The sequence below is a fragment of the Betta splendens genome, chromosome 17, assembly GCF_900634795.4.
Source record: "Betta splendens chromosome 17, fBetSpl5.4, whole genome shotgun sequence".
NCBI lineage: Eukaryota > Metazoa > Chordata > Actinopteri > Anabantiformes > Osphronemidae > Betta > Betta splendens.
Window position 1 is genome coordinate 9,552,307 of NC_040897.2, and position 24,753 is coordinate 9,577,059.

Below are 24,753 nucleotides of genomic sequence, written 5' to 3' on the forward strand. Positions count from 1 at the left end.
CACTGTTCTGGTTATTTTAGTTCATGTAGTTGCGTAGCTTGGCCTGGTGGTGGTGCTAGAGGACACGTCAGCGCAGGCTCTGACAAAATTGTGTTAATGTATTTTTATTAGGGTCGGACATGAGGCTGGTGACATCAGTATTTGAAATGTATCTCCCTCCAGATGCTCTCAAACGTTTACCTGCAGGTCTGTGCAGTATCCAGTAGATAGAATACTCACGATGGGAAGCCTGAGTGTGTGAGTAGATGTGGTTGGAACATGTTTTCCAGGAAATGTGAAAACTCCCAGCTCCTCCGTCTCCGGGGGAAACACTTGCAGCTCCTCTTATGCATAATACATATACATAAAATCTGCTTAGCCTGCGGGACGGGCTTAGACACACAAGTTCACACACAGTAGAATACATTCAAAGGATGATCTGTAGAAGCAGGGATATAAATTATAGTTACAGTTGGCATTTAAGCATTTTATAATGTTGTTTAGAGATAGAAATACTGGGATTTGCGAAATTATTTATTCTCTTTGCACACATCAAGCTGTTAAATAATATACAATGTTGTCTGGAGTTTATAATTATTCTAAGCCACCTTGTCTCTACTGACTGGTCTGAAATGACTAGTAGCGGGAGCCATTTCATGTCTAGTCCTACTCGTTTGGCTTGTGAGCAGGGTTAAATAGTATATTACAGCAAATCCACCTCCAGCTGGTTCCACTGTACGGCCCAGTCAACCTTTATCAGCCATCTGTTAAAAAGGCCTCCGTCTCAAATGTGGGAAACTGACACTTGTTATTAATTTCATCATGTTTCATTTTCCTGGTGGAGGCATGTTGGTTTGGAAAGCATCGCCTGACAACAGATGGCTCGCAGCGTTGACTTTCTCAGCAGAAGAAAAAACTTTCATTGTGTGTTAGGTTAGAGAACATTCAGCATGACTCAGTTGTTGATCTGATTTAGGACCATAAGCACTAACGGACGCGGAGGGAGCATGTGAGGAAAAGGTTTCTGTGTGAAGTGTGAGTGTCCATGTTTGACTCTAGGTTGATTCTACATTAGAATCATGTACATATGGGAGACACTACTCTACATTGCTCACACTCACCCTCACTGTTATACTTCCAAAGGTTATTTCATATTTAAATTATTTTGATGTTTGTGTTTGAGAATTTGAGCACCAACACCAGTGCATCAGCAAAAATACATATTAGTCAACCATTTTGCTGAAAGAAAATGAAGCAGAAAAACTTTCATTCTTCATCGTGTCTTTTGAGACTTTTGGTTTCTCAAACATCTTACCACTAGATGACGCTGCAGGTTATCATTTAAACTAACACACATTTTAAACTCCAAAGCTCCCAGTATTATTGCGTGTGAGGCAATATAAATGACGCAAGTTTCCATTTTCACTTTCCTTTTTTTAAAATCATTATATTTGTCCTTTTCGAAAATGGAAATTTCAGGATTTACAGCTCCTGGCGCATCTTTATAATTACCTCTTGCTGGATATGTGATGACGCTCTTTATGCTTAGTGATCAGAGAGGTTCTGCAGGTTGTTGACCTACTGACTGATGCATCATCATCATCATCATCGTCACCAAGGAAACCGAGGCCAAACACTGTGATGACTTATACACGTTACTTCCTGTTAATGGCCTGCAGGTGGCGATACAGGCCTGTCGAGAATTAAAGTATGTGTGAATCTGTATAGTATATAGTATAGTAATATAGTAATAGTATAGATATAATTAAGCTGTTATTATTGCACAAACGATACAAATACCTGTAGCGGTCTGGTGACACTCAGTTTTGGTACCTCTGCCTTTCAGACTCACAGCTCATCACAGGTCACGTGTGACCTTAGGTTTGACCCTCTCATGTGTGATGATGATGTGCAGGTGCTGCTACTGTCTATTTTTTGTGTGTTACGGTTAAATCACTGCACAAAGAGCGGCATGTTCAACATATGTGTATGGGTGCACGTGAGGCTGAGAAGCAGAAGTTGCAGCTTCTGTAACCAACAGCGGATCCACACTTCGCTATTTATATTAATGCTGCGTTAATGGGAAACACGAGAATAAGTGTTATGTTTTTAAAAAGTACCTGAATGACGCAGTGCATCACTCGACACAGGAAGCGCGTGGTGGGTAGCGGCAGGCCGGCACCTGCTGACGGACGGCCGACGCACTCCGTGGTGTGGATCACGTTTTCTTGGAGGAAATCTCGTTAGCTCGCACAGAGGAGTATTGACGCCCGCCCACGCGCCGTTGACAAGCTGCGAGTGGGTGGGAGCGCGTTAACAGACGGAGGCCGAGAGAGCTTCAAGTACCGTCAGCGGAGACCACGTTCACCGGAGAGCGAGAAACACGGGCGTCTGAGATGCAGACGCTGCTTTGAGGCAAACTTTATTTTGAAGCTGCGTTGAACACAGAGCACCTGTAGACTCAAACGTTCTTCATCCGACTGTTCTGCTCCTCTTCATACGCCGACGCTTGGAAGGACGGACTGACTGAATCACTTCCGGTCCGGAGAAGGAGAGTTGTTGACGAGGGAAATGCACGTTACAAAGGATGGGCTGGTGCTTGTGTTCTACATTGAGGCCTCTTAGGGAAAAATAAAAAATTGTGTGCATAATACAAAGCATTAAATATAATATGAAGGTGTTTTGTAGATTTGCAGTTGTCAGTGCTTGGAGATGGACGAGGAGATAAAGAGGTGTTTCAAATATCGCAAAAACAAAAATTTTCCAGGCCGACTCTGACGCACCTTCTGTAAGTGACTGTAAGTGCACTTTAATCAGGTATTGACTACCAAATGAGCAGCAGCACTTAGAAAAACATGATGCATAATGACACTCGTTTATTCAGAAGTGTATGGAAATAATAACTTCACCAGCAACGGAAGAGCATCTGAACAGCAGTGATGCTGCGTTTCACGTTCTGGTCCGAATATGGTCTGAAAACATCCACTGGCCACTGGTCGGAGGAAGTGACCTATAAAAGGGACGTGGGTAGAATCAGCTACTAATGAGAGAAAAATGTTTTGTCATCTTCATCATCATCATCATCATCATCATCATCATCATCACCATGTCTGGCCAGATTGGGATCGTCTGGTTTCACAGCTGACCCTTGACGAGCAGTAGCCCGACGCGCTCGCCGTCACCTGGCCCAGTTTGGCACGAACGCGCGGCCTCGACGGCGTCTGACGACAAGGCGGCGCCATCTGCGGCGCACGTCACACTCGCCGCGCTCGTCTGAGTCTTCTCCTACAGGAGCCCGACCTGCCGGCACGTCACTGGCAGGCGGCGTGTGGGAGGGAGCGGGTTCACAGATGGAGCTCCGGTACCGCGTCCACTGTCCAAAGGAACCAGGACTCGTCTCCGCACGCGGCTGCGTCGCGTATGAAACATCTGGACGTCCCTACAGCCACAGCTGTCTGTGTGCGAGGGTGAGGACTTACTGTTCGTCCACAGACCACCTGCACTTCTTCTGCAATACCCTCGAACCAGCCCTGCAACTGTAATCTCCGGCATCGCCATGGCGACCCCGGATTAATGCTGGCGTTTTTGTCATCGCTGCCCTCGCGCCTGCTGGTGTCAGCAGTGAATTGGTAGTTTCGCCCAGCAGGACCGCGGGTGTTGACGCTCATGCTGATCGTTCATCCCTAAATCTCTTCGACTCATCTACAGTTTCTCCCCTGAATGAGCTCCGCTCAAATGTAAAGGAGTGGGAGCTTGGCCTGGCTCCATCCCATAGGGCTGCTAATATCTCCAGCCGTGGGTGAAGCTTTCCCACGTTATCTGCCCCTGCTCCCTGGATCTGTCCCAGTGACGCAGTTGGAAGCGCTGTTACTGTGGAAATAGACCGGCGCATGTGAGCGTGGGAGGACGGCTGCAGACTTCTTCATCCTGTGGGAGTTTAACCTTTGCTCTCCCGGAGAACGCACGGCCGCCGCGCGTCGTTTTACGCCGCGGCGATAACGCCTTTCGCCATTAACCACGTCGTTGACGAGTGCGGCGGATCGCTCGCGCTGACCAACACATCATTTATACTGGAATAGGTGGACAATCTGCCCGCCTGCTCGCGTCGTCCGCCCCATTTACCGCCCGAGGGTCAAAGGTTAACCGCTTTAAAAAGATCTCTTTACGTCACGTATCTGACGGGTTTGTTTTCATGGTCGTCAGAAAAAACAACAGTGAAATCATTTCTGATGGAAAAACGGACCAGCTGGCGCCGCTGATGCACATTCTGTCAGGTTGCTCCTCGAAAAGCTACGGCGATAAAAGGCCTTTAGGACGAAGCCAGGCCTCTGAGCAGACTCTGCGTTTACACCAAATGACGTTAGATTCAAGTTACATTCACTTTCCCGTTTTCCGTTTGCATCCAACACGGGGGACGCCCGCCGCGTTGTCGAGTTTGTCATCCACGAGGGCTTCGGACGGATATTATTAAAGCCCGTTTAGAGACACGTGGAGGCGTCTGCGTCAGTGGCTGCTCAAACATAGAGCGGCTGTTGGGGTACGGTGACGGCGGCGACCTTCCTGTCAGCTCGGAGTCATTCTGTGTCTCCTGAGGAACGCCTTCTCCTCCCATTTCTGTACATACACACACCGAACGTGCACCCCCCCCCCCCCTGATTCTTGGCACGCACCCACTTCCTCACGCTTCCGTGTTGTGTTTGACTCAGCAGAGCACACAGCAGCTTGCTGGAGTAAGTTGTTATTCCGTCGCTCTCATCTCTGACCACACAGGCTCATTAGAAGGGCTCTAATGTAGTTCAGCAGGCTTAACCTGGGACTGGAGTGAACGCATAAGTACTTGTAACAGCACCAGGGACCAACAATAGGCTCGGAATAGGAATAGCAGCTCCTTCCGTGCAGCCCGTTTCGACTTGGTACCGTTCTGTTATTTAAAGCCGCCACAAACGGAGGACAGGAGGAAATAGCACAGGAGCCCACGAATATAAATAGTAATGTCGACCGCCTGAATTCCATCACACGTTATTAGACCGCGTTCGCCTCAGTAACACTGATCCAAACGAATCAGCCACCGGAGGTACAGTTAAGACTGTTAGCTGAAAAACACTTCACAGCCGAGCGAGCGGTGGTTAAATATAACCCGCGTTATTTTTACCCTGCACTTAGACTTCGCAATATTAAAATAACTTTAGGACACGACGCCGCAGCTCAGCGTGATACTGGTTATTACTTAGGCACAAAAAAATATTTCTGTTAAAAAATGCATGTCTCGATTTACACGAAAACTATAAAACTATAAATTAGGTAATAGCCACGAGCAAAGACACCTCCTGTTATATCACAACAAGGAGTCAAGGAACTTTTACGCTTACGCGAATGACTGCGCACTAACCAGTTCACCCACATTGGCCACACACACACTTGTATAACCGTTTAGATAACAGCCAGCCGCGCTGAGCCGCAGAGAGCCAACCATCGGCATTGCTTCATTCACCGGCAGCTGCCTCGTAGTGATTTGCTCTCGCCTCGCTCGCTCCGGCGCTGGTCGTGGTCTTCCACGTGCACGCGATGACATCCTTATGTAAAAGGAGCGACGGCTCCGAAGGCCACTCGCAGCGCCGAGCGGCTGCGGCAGTGCCCGCCCCCGTGAGGCCGGGCAGCGCTGATTGGCTAGAAGCGTTATGACGCAGGCAGGGACAGCCCTCCGGACCAATGACCGCAGAGCTGGAGAAGGGGGGGCTGGAAATGAGGTCACTGTCTGTGCTGGAGATCCAGGGCAGAGTCCCGGTGTTAGGAATCCTGAAGTGTGAGGAGTAGTGTGTCGGACCAGACCGGGACCGGTCCACTTTCCGCATCCAGGACCCACGCGATTAGAGCTTTAAAGCCAGGCTTTGTCATACGGAGACGCGGGGACCAGCGAAGGATCTGCTCTTCGTGAGGTTGGTGGAGTTTTAATGACTTGTGCGTGCGCTCCAGCATCTACGTGACTGTGTCTTCAGAGGTGCGGAATAAAGGCGACGTTGCCGCGGCGTCACTATCCGTCAGTTAAAACTGTTGTAAAATGTGTTAACGGTTCTCGTTGACGCGGGGGTTGCATAACTGTGTCAGTGTGAGGTGGACGACCGGAGACTCCGACCGGACACCGGCCCTGCCCGCGCGACGCGGGGGCGAACGTGACCCGCGAGTGCCGTGTGCCGCTCAGCTGGAGCCCAAGTTTAACTACGTTCAATTACCAATAATTCAGCGAACTGTGCAGCAACGGACCCCGACGGCGTCGCCTGCACCGGAGGCGTCGGGGCGGCGGAGACGCGCTTTGCGGCGTCGCCGTCGCAGGGAAACTCAGCATAACGACTTACATAAAGAGTCCGCTGCGGCGGCACATGGCACAAGTTCGCACGTAGCTCCCAAACGAGAATGTGCGGTTTGGTGTAAAACGAGCGCGTCAGAAGAAGCCACTTACATAAATGACACAACGCCTTATGGAGGAATTCACTCTACGTACTGTGGTCTGTGTGAGACGGGGAGTCAGGATGGAAGTTCACGGAAGTCAAAGGGCGCGTGATGTGTGATGAAGGGGTTCAGTTAAATTACACTGCGCTGCAGTCCTCATCATATCTGATCTTAAAAGCGCTGATTAACCCACATGTAGCTGCATTTGGTCTATTTGTACGCCTGCGTGGGTAGATGGTGCATTCATTCGTTCATTCATTCATTCATTTATCTATGGAGCTGCTTCTCTAAATATAGGGGTACACAAGTGAAGTAAAAGCGGTTTGAGTTAAAGACAACTGAAGGGAGAAGAATTGTTAACTTCACCAAATACTGCTCAGATGTGCATGTTTGATTCTTCAATACAAAGTTTTACTAGTTACCACTGAGAGGTGACGCATTGTGTAAGAGAACATGCCGTTCGTCAGACATGGTTGACACCTGCCATGCTGAAGTGACAGGTCATCAGACCTCATAGCATTCTTAATTATTAATTAAATAACTGTTAGTGGTAGGTTTGGCTTCAGCCCCGGTCTGTGAGGAGCTGCTCACAACTCTTCTTCTCCTCTGATCGGGGATTGGATGAGTCATTGGGATGTTTTCTGGATCTTTACCCTTTCAGTCTTCAGTTTACATTCTCATTAGCTCCTGTGAACATAATAAAAGCTTCGGTTGTGAACCCAGATCCAAGTAGTGTACAGTGACTGGAGCGGAGCTCACATCTGAACCATTAAGACCGTGTGAGGTGTCAGTGCTGAAGGTGGATGTAGGTCAACAGAGGAGGAACAGACAGGTTGACACATGAAGGCACAATGTTAGACTTTAACACAGACTGTATGCATCAGGGCAGAGATCCAGAATATATGCCCTCAGAAAACCACACTGATGTATGAAATCAAATAAAAATCATATGCACTTTGTGGGATAGGTTCAAGTAGTAGCTTTGATTTCAGGTGTCATGACGTGACCTCAGTGTTGAAGCTTCACGCAGACTTTAAGCCTGATGCACCAACTGTCAATAGAATGGCAGCCGCCTCTAAACCCCGAGCTGCAACCTGAATGTGCTGTGCAAGATAACGTGTCCAGCCTGACACAGCAGGTAGTTATAAAACTGCAGCTGCTTCTGCATGGTTGTATAAGGTGCTTCAAGATGACACATTAGATAATATGATCAGGGCGCTGAGATGTGATTATTGTTACATCAGGCAGAAGACAAACTGAATGCCTTGAATGAACTGCTGAGTTCATGAGATCATGTCTGATATTTGGTGAAATTGTCATTTGTTCAGATAATTACACGAATATATTAATACACAGTCAAGCTGAGAAAAGAGGACTGTTGTTGATCCCGATGTGTAACCAGTTATTAGCAACAGGGTAATTTTTAATTATTTATTTTAAAAGGCAGTAATAAAGGCCATTTTCATTCCGCCCAAGTTGCTGAATAATTAGTTTTTTATGTCTACAACTGGAGGATTTAGTCATTAGATGTTAAACGGTCCTGTTTAAAAGTCTGTTCCTACTCCTGTGCTGCTGTTCAGTAGCAATGAGTTGGAAAAGAGGCTTATTCACAAACTGGAAGAACCTTAGAAACTGAAGTCCAGTCAGATATTTATCACCTTGATTGTGACTTTAATGACTTATTTTTGTCTATTATGTGGAGACAGCGTCGTCTTTAAAACAGTCTCTCTCTGATTCAAAAGGCCAAGTGAGCAACATGTTCCCAGCATTGATGCTCTGATTGCATTAAAAAGAGCGATACATAACCTTTAACTGTGTTGTTTCCCTTCCTGCCTTGTTAACCACCTATACCTTGATGCACATGCCTCATTGTAGAGTGTGACGTCTGGCTATCAGCCACTTTAAAAAGTCATTTCAAATGCGTCACAACAGTGTTTTCAGACCATATTAAACTAGTGAGTGTTACTAATGGTGCTGCGATGTCGCACAAGCCTTTAAAACCCAACTGGCTTCTTGGTTCAGACACAAGGGAATCACGTTGAAGCCGCTGGGATGAAATGACAGGGATGAAAGAGAACAGGCAGATGTTGAATTAACCGGGCATCAACTTTACAGCCGAGGCGCGTGGAACTTAAAGGAGTTCTGCCCCAGGATGCAACACAAGAACGTCCAGTATAAAACACTTAGTAATGACTTTTATTATATGCTGTTTGTTGACTGTTCGTGTCCGTTGTGTTGAAAGCGGGCAAAACTTTGAGGGAGCGTTTGGTTTTGTCCGGATCTCTGCATCTGTAAACACTGAAGTAAAGTGGGTCTGTGCGATAAATCATCTTGTAAAACTTTCAGCGTTGCCAGTGTAAATATTTGTTCATCCGCTGGAACACGACGCGTTGATTTCATGACCCGCAGCTGCACAAAGTCTCATTTTTTATTGTGCTTGTTACAGCAAGTCAATCCAACTTGTGTTGTTTGACCTAAATTATTACTGGTTTCACGCATTTGAATCTTCCATTTTTACTAAACCTTAATAACCTCAGATAAAAAAGTCATGAGGTGAGTGTCTTTATTATTATTATTATTATTATTATTATTATTATTATTATTATTATTATTATTATTATTATTATTATTATTATTATTATTATTACTGTAACACACTGGTGACTGTGACCTCAGTATCAGTGTGTGTCAAACCCTTCTGGCTGCATCGTTTGACCACTCCACACTTTCAAACGCAGGGCCAGAGCCTCGCGCCGACAGCTAACAGCCTGCGGTGGCGCTGAGACAAAGGCCGTGTGGGCTTTCATGTCTGGCCGCGTGGCTGACGCTTTGAAAGGGCTCCGTTAGAACAGGCCCGCTGCTCTGAAAGGCCACGCCGCCTCTGTCAGTGGACATCAGAGCAGCACCTGCAGGGCTCTTCAGGGGTCAGAGGTCAAACCCTGCCCTGTGCTTTGATGTCGCTCCGGACCAAAGGCAGAAATGCACCTTTCGGGAGGATCAGCGCACAAGCAGTGAACTTAGAGCATAAACACTGCACTTCGTTACTAATACGTGCGATCTTCTCCCCACAGATCAATCCGCAGACGCTCCCATTCTATTCTGCAGAACCCCTGTGAAAATGGGGTGATTGTGTCCTCGCATCATCCAGTTAACCGACACTCCTCCCGATGTCAGAATATTCAGACCCCAAGTCCTATGGCTTCCCAGTGCTGGAGGAGCAGCATGGAGCCCGGCGGCGCCCCAGGGCGTCCACCTCATGCGGCTCCGTGTCCAGAGGAGCCCCCGGGTCCATGGCGCCGCTCTACGGCCGGGCTGGGCCCGACCTGGGCCTGCCCTCGGAGGGCAGCGACAGCGGCAGCCAGGACCCCCCCGGCTCGCTGGCCCGCTCCCTGCCCGAGGAGGACGTGGAGATGAAGAGCAGCGGGTCCAGCGGCAGCGGGACCGAGTCGCACGGCAACGAGTCGCGCGGCAACGGGAGCCGCGGCGACGGCCGCGAGTCGGCGGGCAGCTCCAACGGCCGCAGCAAAGACTCGGCGCTGTTGGAGTCTTCTGAGAGCAACAAGAGGTGGGTGATGGGCCGGCGGGCCTGCTCACACGCACCGGTAGCTGCAGGAGGTCCTCAGTCCAGGCAGGGACATCGTCATCAGATCTCATTTGCATCCCCTAGTTAATTGCTTCCACGACTTTGTTTTGGCATCTTCCTCACTGTCTGTGAGGTCCACTGGCCATAATGAGCGAGTCAAGCACGTTGCGTGGCTGCGTTACTGTGCGGATGCTTGCTGTGAGCTGCCTGATCTGCACGTCACGCTGACCACAGGCGCAGAACAAGTCAAAACACATTTCCACCGGTCACATGTCCACCGTGGACGCTGTGATGCAGCTACTGTAGCTGCTGCTTTGGCCTGTTCTCTGCCTCTGGTTCCAGAAGGTCACAGAATCTCAGCACTCAGACCAGAACTAGGCTAAATAAATGTGCTGACAGCTACTGTGAGCCGAACTATCGCATGCTGAAGTGTTATAAATGTGTCAGCCAGCGTTTTTTTTTTTTTTTTTTTACTTTCTCTACACCACATTAACTTTAGGCACTTTAGAAGTAGCAAGCGGTTCAGTTATGAGGACGAAACATTTCCGAAGCCCCTTAAAAGCAGTCAGGCGTGACTGGGTCTGGCTGCAGATGGGTTGTGACGGGCCGACGCGTGTCTGGGGCAGTGGAAACAACACAATGACTGACTGGATTGATGTCACCCGGAGGCCGGGGCAGCTTTCTGCATGCCGGCCGCGTTGCGTCACGCGCTGCGACGGGCTGTTATCGCCATGGCAACGCAGTGTTTGGGAGTGTGTGTGTGTCATGCTTTCCTTCCTGCACTTCGCTGATCTTTTAAATCCATATCTTCTTTCTAAAGCACTCCCTCATTCGTCACACTTTGTCCTCAGCTGCTTCCCTCCCTTCCGTCTATTCAGTTGAACTTCTGACCTTTTGTACCTACTTTTTGTGTAGCTGTCCTTCAGTGATACACAGACCGGCTCTCTCTAGGTCACATTTTAGTAACGTCATTTTTTCATACTCGCTCCAACTAATCCATTCAAATATTCTTTTTAAAAAGCGAATGAAGTCAGCTACATTTATGCAGAATTAAAGCCTATGATGACTCATCAATTGACCGTTTTTTAACAGAAAACACATTTTGTATTATTAGGCCCCCATGTGGTGTTGGTGCTTTTGTTGATTTCGATGCCTTCTGTGGACAACAGCCATTGCATCTGCCATAAGCAGCGTTTCCTTTTGGCACAAAGGCACCACTTCACCCGTCTGTGGCCCCCAGCTGTACATCTGACAGAGGGGAGCAGGAAGGAGGGAGAATGTAGTTGTATTATTGTTCAGATATTAATCTGGCTTTGCTCTCCCACGTTATGGAGGAGGCAATTAATTGCCATCGTACAGTTACATGAGATTTATATCATGTTATTGTCCAGAGAGACACTTGTTTGGCCAGTTGCTCCACAGGTCACATCATTGGAAACTCAGTGACATAAAGGCTGAGCCTTGCTGTGATTTTTAGTACTGATTAATCTTTAATAGACAACTTGACCTCCCTCTGACGTTGCTTTGACCTGTTAGCTATCATGTTTGTGACACTGTAAATTCATGATTAGCTGCATCCTTGATTCATTGTCATCGCACAGTGGAAAATGGAGCCAGATGTTGAAGCTGAGCGGGGGCTCGTTCATATGCAGCCGAGTCGCTGCCTTAGTCATGATGCCCAGATGTAACGAGATACCCCCCCCCCACACACACACACACACGCACGGTGAGGTAAGAGGTCAGATGTTTAGGGAAGCGGTCTGGAAAAGGTTCCTGATTAAACCTGGCCACCTTCACCTCGAGCAGAGAGGCTCACGTCGCGCTGCATAGAATAGAAAGTCCTCTGTTGTTTTTTTAACCATGTTTCCACGACTCACTGTTGAAATGAGCCTACGGAACACTAATACGCTGTCTAAAAGCAGCCGGGGCTTTAGGTAGTAGACAGAATTACAAACCTGCCTCTACTTAGAGTAAGTGTTTTCTATTTCTGGGCAGGTAAGACGACTAATTATAGCGAGCTGAGTTGTAGCTCAGGTGAGTCAGTATCTCAGAGAGCTGTTAATAGTCTTAGGCTGTTTGCCAGTACAGTGGCGCGAGCACTTAAAAACGTAAAGGGGTTCCCTCTACGCTCATCATATCATGGCAGTGTATATATAGTATAGCAATAAATTTTATATAACTTACACCAGGAATTCTGTTTTATTTTATTTTATAAATATAGTGTATTTTATTTTATTTTTGTGAATATAGTGTAAACTAAAGGATTGTTGTGTTGTATTGTTGTCCTAAACATGCTTTTGTTACACCTTTTATTGTAATACACAGTCATTATGTATTACAACTGACTCATGCTGTGGTCCATCAGCAGCTTATTGTCATGCGAGCCGACGTTCCTGAAGACCCTTAGCAATGATGCTTGTCATGTCACCTGTTCCGTCCTAAAGAGCTGCTATATTTGTGAAGGTGTCTTCTATTGTTGGACAGGTGAGCGGGTTATTTATAGCAACCGCCGTTGAGCTGAGTCAGCGTCTCAGGGCTGTCAAGTTGATTTCAGTGTATTAGTGCGGGGGGTCAAGCTTGTAGGTTAATGCAGTGGATCAGACACACAAGTGCAAGCTCCCTGGCTGCACGCTGGCCCTGCACACGTGTGCTTGTTTTAGAAAGTGCTCGCGATGCAAAAATGGGCATGATGCAAATCCTACGACAAAAAAATATTAACTAAGCAATTTTAAAAGTTCCAAAAGTCTTCAATCATCTGAAAATAGTCATGACACCAGAAAGTTGCCATTAAAACCATCTCCATTCACTGAAAAAGAAACCGAACCCTGACTCCTTACAAACACATGCAAATATGCTTTAACCAAATTAATAGGACACTGAGCTTTCGTTGCTGTGCTTTACTAAAAAGACACACTGCACACAGCAGGACAGTGACAGGAGGCCAGAAGGTTGATATGTGAGTGTATGTGCAATTTGATTTCTGTTTGGATCAAGTCTTTTATTCTTTCTCTGCCCTCAGCTCAAACTCCCACAGTCCGTCGCCTCCCAGCAGCTCCAACGCATTCAGTCTGCTCAGCTCGGAGCAGGACAACCCTTCAACCAGCGGCTGCAGGTACAGAGTGACTAACACTGTCCAACCTGAGTTACTTACACAACCAGATAGTAAAAGCGATCGATTCTTCATCTCTTTGAGTGACTTTTCACTGTTGCTGGAAACCTGACTTGCGGCTGTGCTTGTGTGTGGCGACTTGCAGTAGTCAGGAGTCGGCCAAAGCCAAGAACCAGAAGGAAGTGATCAAAACTCTGAAAGAGCTCAAGCGTCACCTGCCTCCAGAAAAGAGACACAATAACAAGTCCACCACCTTAAACACGCTGAAGTACTCGCTGCGCTGTGTCAAGCAAGTGGAAGGTAACAGCCGTGCATCACTCTGCCTTGAATGGGTTTTTCAATAATTATTCAGGCCACACTCGTTAGGAAATGCTGATGCAGCTGGCATTCGCGATATTGCTCATTAGATGATGAAAGCAGAACAAAGAGATGTAATTTGAGCAGAAGGGAACGTTTCTGTAGGCCGCCGTGTGGGTAATGACCTGCTAGCGCTTAATTCCAGCCTGTCTAAGTGTTCGCATGTGGCAGAGGGCGGCTGGAGCTGCGCAGCGGTACCGTCCAGCAGAATGGGACAGCACAGAGACGATGCTTTCACACATCCTGACAACCTGCTCGCAGAACTTTGGACGATGTTTTGATCAGAATGTGCTTTTTGCAGCCAACGAGGAGTATTATCAGCTGCTGATGATAAACGACAGCCAGCCTTCAGGCCTTGATGTGTCTTCCTATACCATAGAGGAAATAGACAGCATTACTTCTGAATACACCCTCAAAAACAATGTAAGTCATTCCATTGTCAATTACTTCCTGATTGACAAATGCTTTAGTCAGTCAAGCACTTTATTTTGAAAGATTCTATTATTATTATTATTTCTCACTGAAGCCTCTGATTGGACTTTGTCTCCTAAACAGGACATTTTTGCAGTGGCGGTGTCTCTCATCACGGGAAGGATCGTCTACATCTCTGATCAGGCTGCCTCCATCCTCAATTGCAAACGGGACGTGTTAAAGAACACCAAGTTCGTGGAGTTCCTGACGCCGCAGGACGTCAGCGTGTTCTACAGCTTCACGACCCCGTACCGCCTGCCCTCCTGGAGCGTGTGCACTGGAGCAGGTACAGCAGCAGAGTTTACAATCTCGGGCCTAGTGTTTATGAAGAACTGGAGTCTATTTTAAGTCCCCGTGTTTAGATGAACTGCTTTGCTGCTAAATAAATCATTAAGCTCTTAATCGAAGGCAGGAGGCCGGCCCCAGCTGAGTTCAGGCAGGATAGCGCTGCTTTTGAATTTAAGCATTTCCTTTTTTCCCCCTTTCAGAGTCATCGCCGCCCGACTGCATGCAGGAGAAATCCTTCTTTTGTCGCATCAGGTGTGTGGGAGTCAGGCCATCTGCTGCTCGTACCTGTTGTAGTTCATATTCATTCTTTCACCCCACGCTGGGTGCTTTTCCATGAGCTGCTGACATCATAAATGTGTGAGAAAGACAGACACACAATTACATAATTTATCCCCCTATACCTCACTGTGTTATGATGAGTTTATTATTTTTTTAATCCCACACAAATGCAAAAATGTTCTGAAAGCTCGTCATCTTTGACTAGAAACTTATTCTCATTACTGTGTATAGGCGAGCCTGAAAATCAGCCTCATGCTCTAGTGCCCCCCTGTGTTGAGAATGATTTCATCCAAAATCTTTAAAACCTGCTTCAGATTATTTCTGAATAATTAATCATCTATTATTTGTTCCCAGTGGTGGAAGAGAGTGTGAGGGTGACCTGCGGTACTACCCGTTCCGCATGACCCCGTACCTGATGAAGGTCCAGGACACGGTGCACGCTGAGGACCAGTTCTGCTGCCTCCTGCTGGCTGAGAGAGTTCACTCTGGTTATGAAGGTATGCAGTGCAGTCCAGGGTTAAGGAGCCAAGTTAGCAACGATGGTTTTCCCAGTTAGTTGCAGTTCTATGCAGGATGACATGCTCAGCCACTACACCTCCTGTCTCCCTGAAAGCACCCAGAATTCCAACGGACAAGCGCGTCTTCACCACCACACACACGCCGAGCTGCGTGTTCCAGGATGTGGACGAGAGGTGAGACAGGTCGGCTTTTATGACTGAGTCCAGCCTAAAAGAGCAATGCAGTTTGTGCTGATGCGTATTAGATAGTAAACATGCTATTTGGTGTGTGTCTGTGTGTGTATCAGGGCGGTTCCTCTCCTCGGGTACCTCCCCCAGGATCTGATCGGCACATCGGTTCTCCTCCACCTGCATCCCAGTGACCGGCCCATCATGCTGGCCATCCACAGAAAAAGTGAGTCCATAGAACTAATTATAATAGTGGAAGCCTTTACTGTGTCGATACCAACAGTCCGTTTGGTTCCTCTGCAGTTCTGCAGTATGCAGGTCAGCCATTTGACCACTCGTCCATCAGATTCTGTGCACGAAACGGAGAGTACGTGATCCTGGACACCAGCTGGTCCAGCTTTGTCAACCCCTGGAGCCACAAGGTCTCCTTCGTCATCGGGAGGCACAAAGTCCGCATGTGAGTTTTAGCTTTGTAACGTCTGTGCGTCATCGCTCAGCTGCGTTTGCGTTTCCCCCTGAGCTGAATGGCATCCTGATCAGCTGATGTTTGTTGACACCTGCCAGGGGCCCCGTGAATGAGGACGTTTTCTCAGCCCCGGTTGCGCCTGTAAGTGAAGTGAAGACGATGGACTCTGAGGTTCAGGACATCACAGAGCAGATTCATCGTCTTCTCCTACAGGTGAGAATTAATCATAAATGTATAATGACGAAATTAAGGGCATTGGAAAAATAAGTATCAAAATAACAGGACGACATCCTTTCTTCTTCCTTCTCATCGTCTCGTGTTCAGCCGGTTCATAGCAGTGGCTCCAGCGCTTATGGTAGTCTGAACACTAATGATCACCTGCTGGGCGAGACCTCTTCCAGTGAGAGCCTCAACAATGGCAGCGGGAACAAGGTGCGAGAGGAAGAGGAATGGAGCTGCAAAACCAGACCAGTGAGTACAAACTGTACTTCCATTGGTATGGTATCCATTAACAAAGATTATTATTGTGGCTGTGGGCCACGTGGGCGACTCTGACAGCAACGAATTATCAAAATATATGTAAATTAATTGGAATTGGTTTAATGTCAGCAGAACAGTATATTTCAATTGTTAATTTCTATTTTTTAGCGCACATTTCAAGAAATCTGTAAAGGAATTCACCTCCAGAAGAGCCAGGAGCAGCAGATGAGCAAACCAGACACCAAAAGGAGCAATGGCAGTAAGCTCAGCTGATGATCACTTGTTCACCACCTACATCAGCAACAAGTAAGAAAACTCAGTCTCTAACTCCTGCCTCTCTCCAGAAGAGTCTGTACAGAAGAACCCAGCAGTGGTTCGGCCCAAAGACTCGGCCGCTCCTTTCAGCTGGAGGGAAACCGGGCTCACCATGGAGGAGAATAAGGCCCCGCCGCAGGAGGAGCTGACCTTCAACGACCAGTCCAGCTACTCCTACCAGCAGATCAGCTGCCTGGACGGTGTGATCAGGTACAGACCGGAAAATGTCGTAAACTACAAGAAAAAGAGTTTGATATGTTTCCATCAGGAACATAAACATAATTAATAAAGAACTAAATGTTTCATGTAGGTACTTGGAGAGCTGCAATGTCCCCATCACAATGAAGAGGAAGTGCCAGTCTTTGTCTAACACCACTTCCTCTAACTCAGAGGAGGACAAACAGAACGGGTCCGTGCAGGTGTCTGAAGGTACGGGCTCGTGGCACCACCACCACGGTGGCTCTGTGCCCTTTCGAGCTTCCCTCTGCCATTGAACCGGCGTTTCCGTGTCAGAATGTTCTGTTCCCTGTTCTTTGGCAGAACCAGCCGCGTTGACGGAGCGGCCCGGTCTCGACAAAAAGCCCGCGGCCACGGCGGTAGTGGGCTCTTCGCTGCCCCTGCCGGTACCGGATAAACCGGAGAGTGTGGTCTCCATCACCAGCCAGTGCAGCTACAGTAGCACCATAGTCCATGTCGGAGACAAGAAACTCCACCCGGACTCAGGTACGTTATTCATTTATATCTGTAGGGGAAAAAAAGGATCCTCATGCGTCTGTTACACTAATAATCCACACCCATGCAGAGATCACAGAGGACGGACCAGGTGCAGGAGAAGCCGTGGAGTCCAGTCACAACCCGCCGGTCGTCACGTCCTGTGCTGTGTCACCCCCGAGTCACGGGAGGGAGTCCTACAAGAAACTGGGGCTGACCAAGCAGGTGCTGGCGGTGCACACGCAGAGGGAGGAGCAGGCCTTTCTGTCCCGCTTCACGCAGCTCCGCGCTCTCACCGCACTCCGAGCCGACTGCTCCCAGTATCTGGAGCGCCACAGGGAGCGGCCCACCAGCAACGGTACCGTCCAACGCGCGCGCTCACACGATGCCATCAGGCTGCTGAATGGCTTGATTAGTTCACTAACAGGTGTTTTTATCTGCTCCCGGCCCGTCCAGCTGTACCCGCTGCGCCCGGCAAGCAGGGCGCTGTGGCCGCGGCGCCCACCCCGCGGCGAGGAACCCGGAACAGGAAAACAAAATCCAAGCGGGCCAAGCAGATGGAGTCCTCAGACAGCACCGTGTCCCATCGCACGCAGCATCAGCAGCCGCTGCGGCCTCCCCTCCTCAACCCCACTTCCTGGTCCCCCTCCGACACCTCGCAGTCCACCTTTGCGGTAGCCTACCCCGCCGTGGTGCCGGGCTACCCCCCACGCGCGTTCCCCAGAGCCCCCTGCAACGACGCGGCTCCTCCAGGCCTGGGAGGCGGCCAGGCTCCTCCCTGCCCACCGCCGCTCCACCCCGCTCCCTTCACCAGCCCCATGGTCACCCCCATCGTGGCTCTAGTACTGCCCAACTACATATACCCCCCACAGCCACTGTACCAAGCAGAGACCGGGGGCTTCCCCGCCCAAACACAAGCTTTCGCTCAGTGCACGTTTCCAGGGCAGACCCCCCTCGCAGCTGCCGCGCCCTTCGGCGCCTCCAACCAGTTCAACCCCCAAAACCACTTCGCTCCCCAGTCCAGCAACGTGACTCCTTCCCTGTACTTTCCTTCGTCTTCGGAAGCGCCCAAGCCCCCCGCGGAGATCCAGTCTCGCTCCTCGACGCCGCAGTCCGGGGGCGGCAGAGACCAGGCCTCCCCGCCCTTGTTCCAGTCCCGCTGCAGCTCGCCCCTCAACCTGCTGGAGCTGGAGCTGTCCGTGGAGAGGCAGGACAGCGCGGCGCTCCCCTCCGGAGCACCAGGGGCTAACGCGGCCGAGAGGGAGACGGGAGGAAGCGGAAACCAGACCACGGTGCGGGAGCTGAAGCAGGTAAGGAAGGAGACAAACCTATTTTGGGTGCTTCCTCTTACCGCTTTCCTCCCCCAAGCCTCCGAATCCACACAATTGGTCTTCTTCAACTTTAACCTTCCTCAACTGTTAGGATAAAATGTGGGAGAGCAGGTTGTGGCAAGGTTCCTCAGGACCCTCAATCAGAGGTCTCAGCCTTGCGGGATACGTTGCCATCGTCACTGTGTCTCCTTCAAATTATTCACGATAATGAAGTGCAGCAGTTCTGTTATTGCATTTCCATGTATGTGTAAAGTAAAGCCGGCGTGGACTGTGTGCTGGCTGTGGCCCCGGGTGTTAACACATGATGTGTTCCCTTACACCCTTTAGCCATCTCTCATTCTACTTGGTCCGCCTGGACCATTGTATTTCGAGGGCACACCCTGTGTCTGTGAGCGTTTGTCTTGGGATAAAGTGTGCTCTAGACTGAGAGCTTACAGCAATGAGGTAGGCAAATCATCAGACAACCTCAGCACCTCTCCAATCCCATTCTGATTCCATGTGTCAATTATAACTATCAGTTTCCTGTTTTTTTGCATTTTCATGACCTATGATTTACGCCACCTGCAACACCTGAAACAACCTGCGTTGTTTTGTTTCGCAAACGTCGATTTTAAACGAGTGATGTTAAAGCATGAGATTGCAGGACTTAAATGACAAAGGGGGGGGACAGGCGATCTGTGGAGTTAAAATGTCCAACAGGAGCTACGGTTTCATACACCTTTTGATTTTGCATGTAGGGCCTCCCAGGTATGAACCAAACCAGAAAGATTAACAGAGGAAACCATCAATGGGGACAAGATTGTGTTTTCTCTGTATTTTATTGTACTCGTGTCTAGATTTACAAAAGATTTGTTGATGGTCTGTTGCATTATTGCAGAGGTTGAGATTGCAATAATGCTTTAGAATCATTAGGACACCAATCAGGATAAGGTATCACTGTAACTTAGTCATAATGGTCCGATCAGATGACTGGTAAGTAGTTAGAACCTGTGTTTGAGGTGGTGAATGACGTGATGTAAACCAGTGCTTTATGTTCAGGCTGCTTTTTAATGTTATGGCTTTAATATCTTATATCTGTGCAGACAAGTTCACAAGGAGACGGGAACAACAGTGACGCCAATTCCTCATCCAGTGACATGTTTGACATCATTCTCCAAGAGGACTCCTGCTCCGGCACCGGCTCAGCCACCTCAGGGTCCATGGGCTCAGGGTCCAATGGCTGCGGAACGTCAGCCAGCGGGACCTCTAAAAGCAGGACATCAGCCAGCGGAGTCTCCGGCAGTGGAACAGGTCTGGACATTAGGCTTCAGTATGTTATGGAAAGCAGAAAATAAAGTTACTAGAAGTTAATACAGGCAGAAATCTTATTCTTAATCTTAATAATATATATGCTTGTAGATGAAGCATCACATGCAAATCAACTGCCGAAAAACAAAAAGATCACATTTAGCAATGGAGAATGAGACCATGTGGAAATGTATTTAAATGGGCACCATCTTATAATTCTTTCGCATTAATTTTCTGCTCTTTGGATGTTCTCAGGAAGCAACAATAGTAGTAATTACTTTGGCAGCGTGGACTCATCCCAGAATAGCCAGAAGGCCAAGGGTCACTCGAGCAGCAGCGAGGGGAGAGCCCTGGAGATGGAACAGAGCGACCACTTCATCAAGTATGTACTGCAGGACCCGCTGTGGCTGCTCACGGCCAACACTGAACACAAGGTCATGATGACCTATCAGCTGCCCTCGCGGTGAGTAAGAGGACGGGGGCGTAGCCACTGAGGAGTAGGGTAGATGCTACTGTTTGCCTGAGCGTTCCTCACTAATGGGCTGGTTTCCCTGCTTAAACACACTAGAGGATGAGTGTGCGCAGCCTGGAGGCAGATATGGCCTCCACTGCTTGCGTACAGACCCAACTTATTGGACACAAGACAAAAACACTTAGACATCTGTTGGTGTCCAGTGGTCTGAACCCAGGAGCCTGTTGCTTTCCCAGTGTGTCCCAGTCTGCCCCCTGGCTGCACGGACGCCTCACTGTTTCGACGATACGATAGGAGTGAGCTCTTAGTTTGTCAGCACATGAACTTATTCTGTTTTGTATTTATCTGTCTTTGCCTTAGGCAGCACCACAAAGTACAGCAAAAAGGCCTTACAACCAATGTGGCTGCAACTACTATGGTTAACCACTAGATGGCGCCTTACATTATCCAGAGTCTATACATAAATAGAGCTCTGTCTTCAGCAGTGTCTGCAGATAGCAAGCCGGTTGAAACACTTCACTAGCTCAGAGCTTTGGTGTTGTCATAGGCACTGATCCAGTGGCAAGACTTCATCATCCTGCCCACTAACCCACTAACCCAAGCCTCGTTTGGTTGTGGCCTGTACGACACGTGGATGGCGCATTGAACGTGGTGGCGTTTGTGCGTCTGCTTGTTCCCGCAGCGACATCCAGAGCGTGCTGAAAGAGGACAGAGAAAAGCTGAGGCTGCTGCAGAAACACCAACCACGCTTCACGGAGGAGCAGAAGAAGGAGCTGGTTGAAGTCCACCCCTGGATGAAGAAGGGCGGCCTGCCCAAGGCGTTAGACATCACGGTACAAGAGGAATTCATGACAGGTCTCTGTGCACGTCACCATCCTCTCGTCTGCCCCGCTAAAACCCCTATCTGCTTTGCAGGTGTGCTCCTGCTGTGACGCGTCCTCGGGCGCCGCGGCGGTGGAGGAGGATCCAATAGACCCGGACGCCGGAGACACAGAGGCTGGAGAGCTGGGCTGCAAGTGGCCCACAGAGGAGCTTTTAAACCCTGGCGCCGTCTCCAGCCACAGCCCGCCGTCTGGCAAGACATAAAGCCGCCACTGAAATTCATTAGCCACCGGCCTCTTCACGTGCCCGACTGCGAGCAGCACTTAGAGGACGGACCTGCTTTACATGAAGAACAATATGTATTGGTTCCTCATATAAAGTCACTTCTTTTATTTATACTGTACCACTTTTGTTGTAGTTTATGATGTTTTTATAACTTATTGGCTGAACCAGGCGGGGTGTGTTTGGTGCTTGCAGAGACTGCTGGGTTCCACGACCGTCACCCATTTGTGTCTGACTAGGGGAAACATTTTGAAGCACTGAGAGCAGAGCACAATAATGGAAAATGTTCACTGGCTCTGCCTGACGCTGAAGGTCAAACATATTTCAACCAGGCTCGACTGTTTTCTTCACATGCCAGGATGTGGCTCAGTGGTGTACTAGCTCTTGGGGTTTGTGCTTGAGTCTAGTATTTTGTGACCCTACTTCCTTCAGTTTCGGCAACACTCTCCTACGTCAGCATGCATTGAGAACAGGTGCAGCCACTGTCATGCAAAAACCATCAAGCACCGCAATGAATGTACAAGTGCACTTTGTGGCCTGCATGGAAAGACGAGGAAAACGAGACTCCTCTACGTTTGATTTGTTTAACGTACGGCCTTGTGCACAGTCACTAGTTCTTTAATACAAGTAAAATCCCTGCCTTTGAAATGTTTAGGTAAAACTGAAGAAGTACTATCAGCATAATACTCACAGAATAATTACTCCAAACAATAAACTATTTATTTGATTATTTTTATTGACCATGCCAGCAGCAAGCTATAGCTGGTCACCACCAAGCTAATACTGTACTTCAATATATTCTATGTGGCAGCTTAGTTTATAACCATGTAAAGTATTTTATATAACATTAAATGGAAATTCGTAAGTGTGATGTTAATTGTCCCAATTAATGAAGCAGGTGTGGAAAACATCTGACACAATCAGGTGGAGGTGGTTATTTAAAGCTATTTGCAGACATCAGCCTATTGTGTTATACAGTTTTGAGAACTTACATAATTTAATATTTAAATATTCCCTATCTCTGATATTTGGAGCACCTCTGGCACATAGCTAATGCAGCTTTAAGTGTTTTTTATATGTATAGTTTTTCTGTCTCTTTTTAAATGAAGCATTTGTGTCTGTCAACTGTGAACCTTGCAGATGCTTTGATTTCTCAGTTGTCTGTTAAAGAAAATGTTTGTGACACATCTCAGTGCGCGTGTGAATATGACTAATGAGCGTATATATTTTTGTATACATTCATTGTTTCTGTACAGATGCATGCGATGTGGCTTCAAACCAAGGCAGGACCAAGATGATTAATATTTACTGTTAATATATTTTAAACTATGACTTATTTGATGAACATGAGGACATTTTCCAACGTGCACTGGTCTGATGTTCATAAGAAGATGGTTGAGTATAAGTCAGGAGAATATTCAGGTTCCACGTGTGACTCAGCATTTATGAGAGGATCCTGAGCGCGCTGGGGAAAAGGCTGATGACCGCTCACAACAAATGTGTGGTCACTTCAGAAGTCCCATTTAGGGTTATTGCACGGGTGTAAAGCAGCTTGGACTCATGCCAGGTGACTCTGTTAATAGCTTTCCTGCACTTTGAAGCTCCTGTAATATAAGAGGAAGTGGAGAGGTTTTTATTGTCATCGCTCTTTCTCTTATTGGAACATACTGTACACTGACAACAATGTGGCGTTTTCGTTTTGTTTTTATTTTCTCTACGTTTGAAAATGTAAAGTATTTTTGTTCAAAATGTTGTTTCAAAATAAAACATTGCCTAATTTTTTTGAAGTTCTCGCTCTTCGTGTGTGTCTGCATGAAATGGGTCCTGCAGTGTTTGTATATGGAGTGGTCCAGCCCGTGTTTGCACAGTATTTGGCTAAACCGAATAAGTACTTAGGGTCATTAAAGACGCTTGTTAATGAGCAGATGAGTCATCTGTAAACGATCTAAGACCTTAGTGTTTGTTAAAAGTTGAGCAGCAGCAGGATGAAGCTCCCAGTTAATACATTTGCTGTGTCACAGTTTGCATTGCAATCCAAAACTTAATTACTTTCAACCTGGGTTACATAACATACTTAAAAAAATGTTCGTGGTCCTTCAAAACCCTTTATTTTGAAAATCTCCCAATGCAAATGCCTCCATCTGAGACAAAAGCGGAGCCGCTCAGCGTCTTCTCTGGAGACAGACGGTCCGCGGCTCAGCGGACTTCATCAAAGCGACCGTCTTCCTGCGCCTCCGTTCACACCTTCATACTTATTCCAGGTCGAGGACGAGGTGCGAACCCTTGAAAACAGCCCTCCCGCAGCGATCATTTGCACTTCTGGAGATCCGCAAATCCTGTGTGGTCATCACCCGAGACACATCCTGTGGCGATAGCGTGATTTTCTGTAAATGTCGATTCCTTTGTGTTTATTAAACAGAGCAAAATATTCTAATTTTGGAATCAGTAATAGCTACTATCAAGGTGAGAAACTAAACTGTGTCTTGACGACTTGTGTACTAAAAAGAACGAAGTAGGGACCCCAAACATTTAAGTTTAATCGAATACCCAATGATTCGTATTGTGTGTTTTATATATGCAAAGGTTGCCTCAGAAAATTAGAAAAAAAAGTTAAAATTTTAATAAAACTGTAATCTGCTCTTTGTCATTTCACTATAACCCCAACTAAAGCACATCAAGTGTTTAGTGCTCAATGACATTTCACTGATATGCAGACATTTAGAGTTTAATAAATTTAACAAGCTAAACAAATAAACAACATTATAAAATAAAATATTCAACTGGCACAGTTCTGGAACAATTAGTGGGTTAACTGGTAACAGGTGACTGGGTGAAAAGGGTAAATGCAAAATGTTGAAAATTGGCTCAGACTCAACACATCTTGATGCCTCATCTGGAAATTTAACTAGAAGTTAAATTACCTAAAAACTTAAGGGAGTTATAGACTTCAGACAGTTCACATCTATTCAAACTGAATGCCACAGTACAGAGGAGAAGCTGCATCTTCAGTCCATCTAGATTAATAAAATGAATTTTAAAATGAACCTTAAAGTTGTTCCTAAGAAGTCCTTGCACATCATATTCCAACACTAGACATTGTATTAGTCTTTTCTTGTGTCTCTTTTTATCTCTCTCAGTGGGGAGCATAGACAGCCTAGTTGGTGTAAGAACTGACACAGCATTTAACTATGAATCGCTCTGAATTCCCCTCTTTTCTTATTCAGAAGCTGGTGGTGCAGAGGCACAGTAGTGTGTGATTCTCGCCAGGAACAAATCACTCACGTCTGAGGATGCTGACACAGGCTTTCAGTGGATGTCATTTTGTCACTTTCACTGTCATTTTGTCACTTTCTGTGTTACTGCAGGATTTGTGTATAGATTTTACATG

At 47.5% G+C, this 24,753-nt stretch overlaps 1 protein-coding gene across 5 annotated transcripts; it reads left to right on the plus strand.

The window, feature by feature from the left end:
• The first annotated feature begins 5,748 nt into the window (after positions 1–5,748).
• Positions 5,749–23,152, plus strand: per2 (period circadian clock 2). Of its 5 annotated transcripts, none has more exons than XM_029132273.3 (24): positions 5,749–5,915; positions 9,498–9,991; positions 13,029–13,121; positions 13,264–13,418; positions 13,777–13,898; positions 14,031–14,232; positions 14,435–14,486; positions 14,868–15,010; positions 15,127–15,205; positions 15,319–15,425; positions 15,503–15,656; positions 15,764–15,878; positions 15,990–16,136; positions 16,314–16,404; positions 16,490–16,670; positions 16,771–16,889; positions 17,001–17,183; positions 17,263–17,529; positions 17,628–18,481; positions 18,830–18,946; positions 19,585–19,792; positions 20,045–20,252; positions 20,944–21,094; positions 21,177–23,152. In XM_029132273.3, the coding sequence occupies exons 2-24, from the start codon at positions 9,594–9,596 to the stop codon at positions 21,345–21,347; spliced, it is 4,317 nt and encodes a 1,438-aa protein (XP_028988106.1). In that variant the 5' UTR covers positions 5,749–5,915; positions 9,498–9,593; the 3' UTR covers positions 21,348–23,152. The 5 variants fall into 5 exon arrangements, with proteins under 5 accessions (XP_028988106.1, XP_028988108.1, XP_028988107.1 ...); XM_029132275.3 differs by having other exon boundaries at positions 20,045–20,171; XM_029132274.3 differs by having other exon boundaries at positions 16,493–16,670.
• Positions 23,153–24,753: the final 1,601 nt, after the last annotated feature.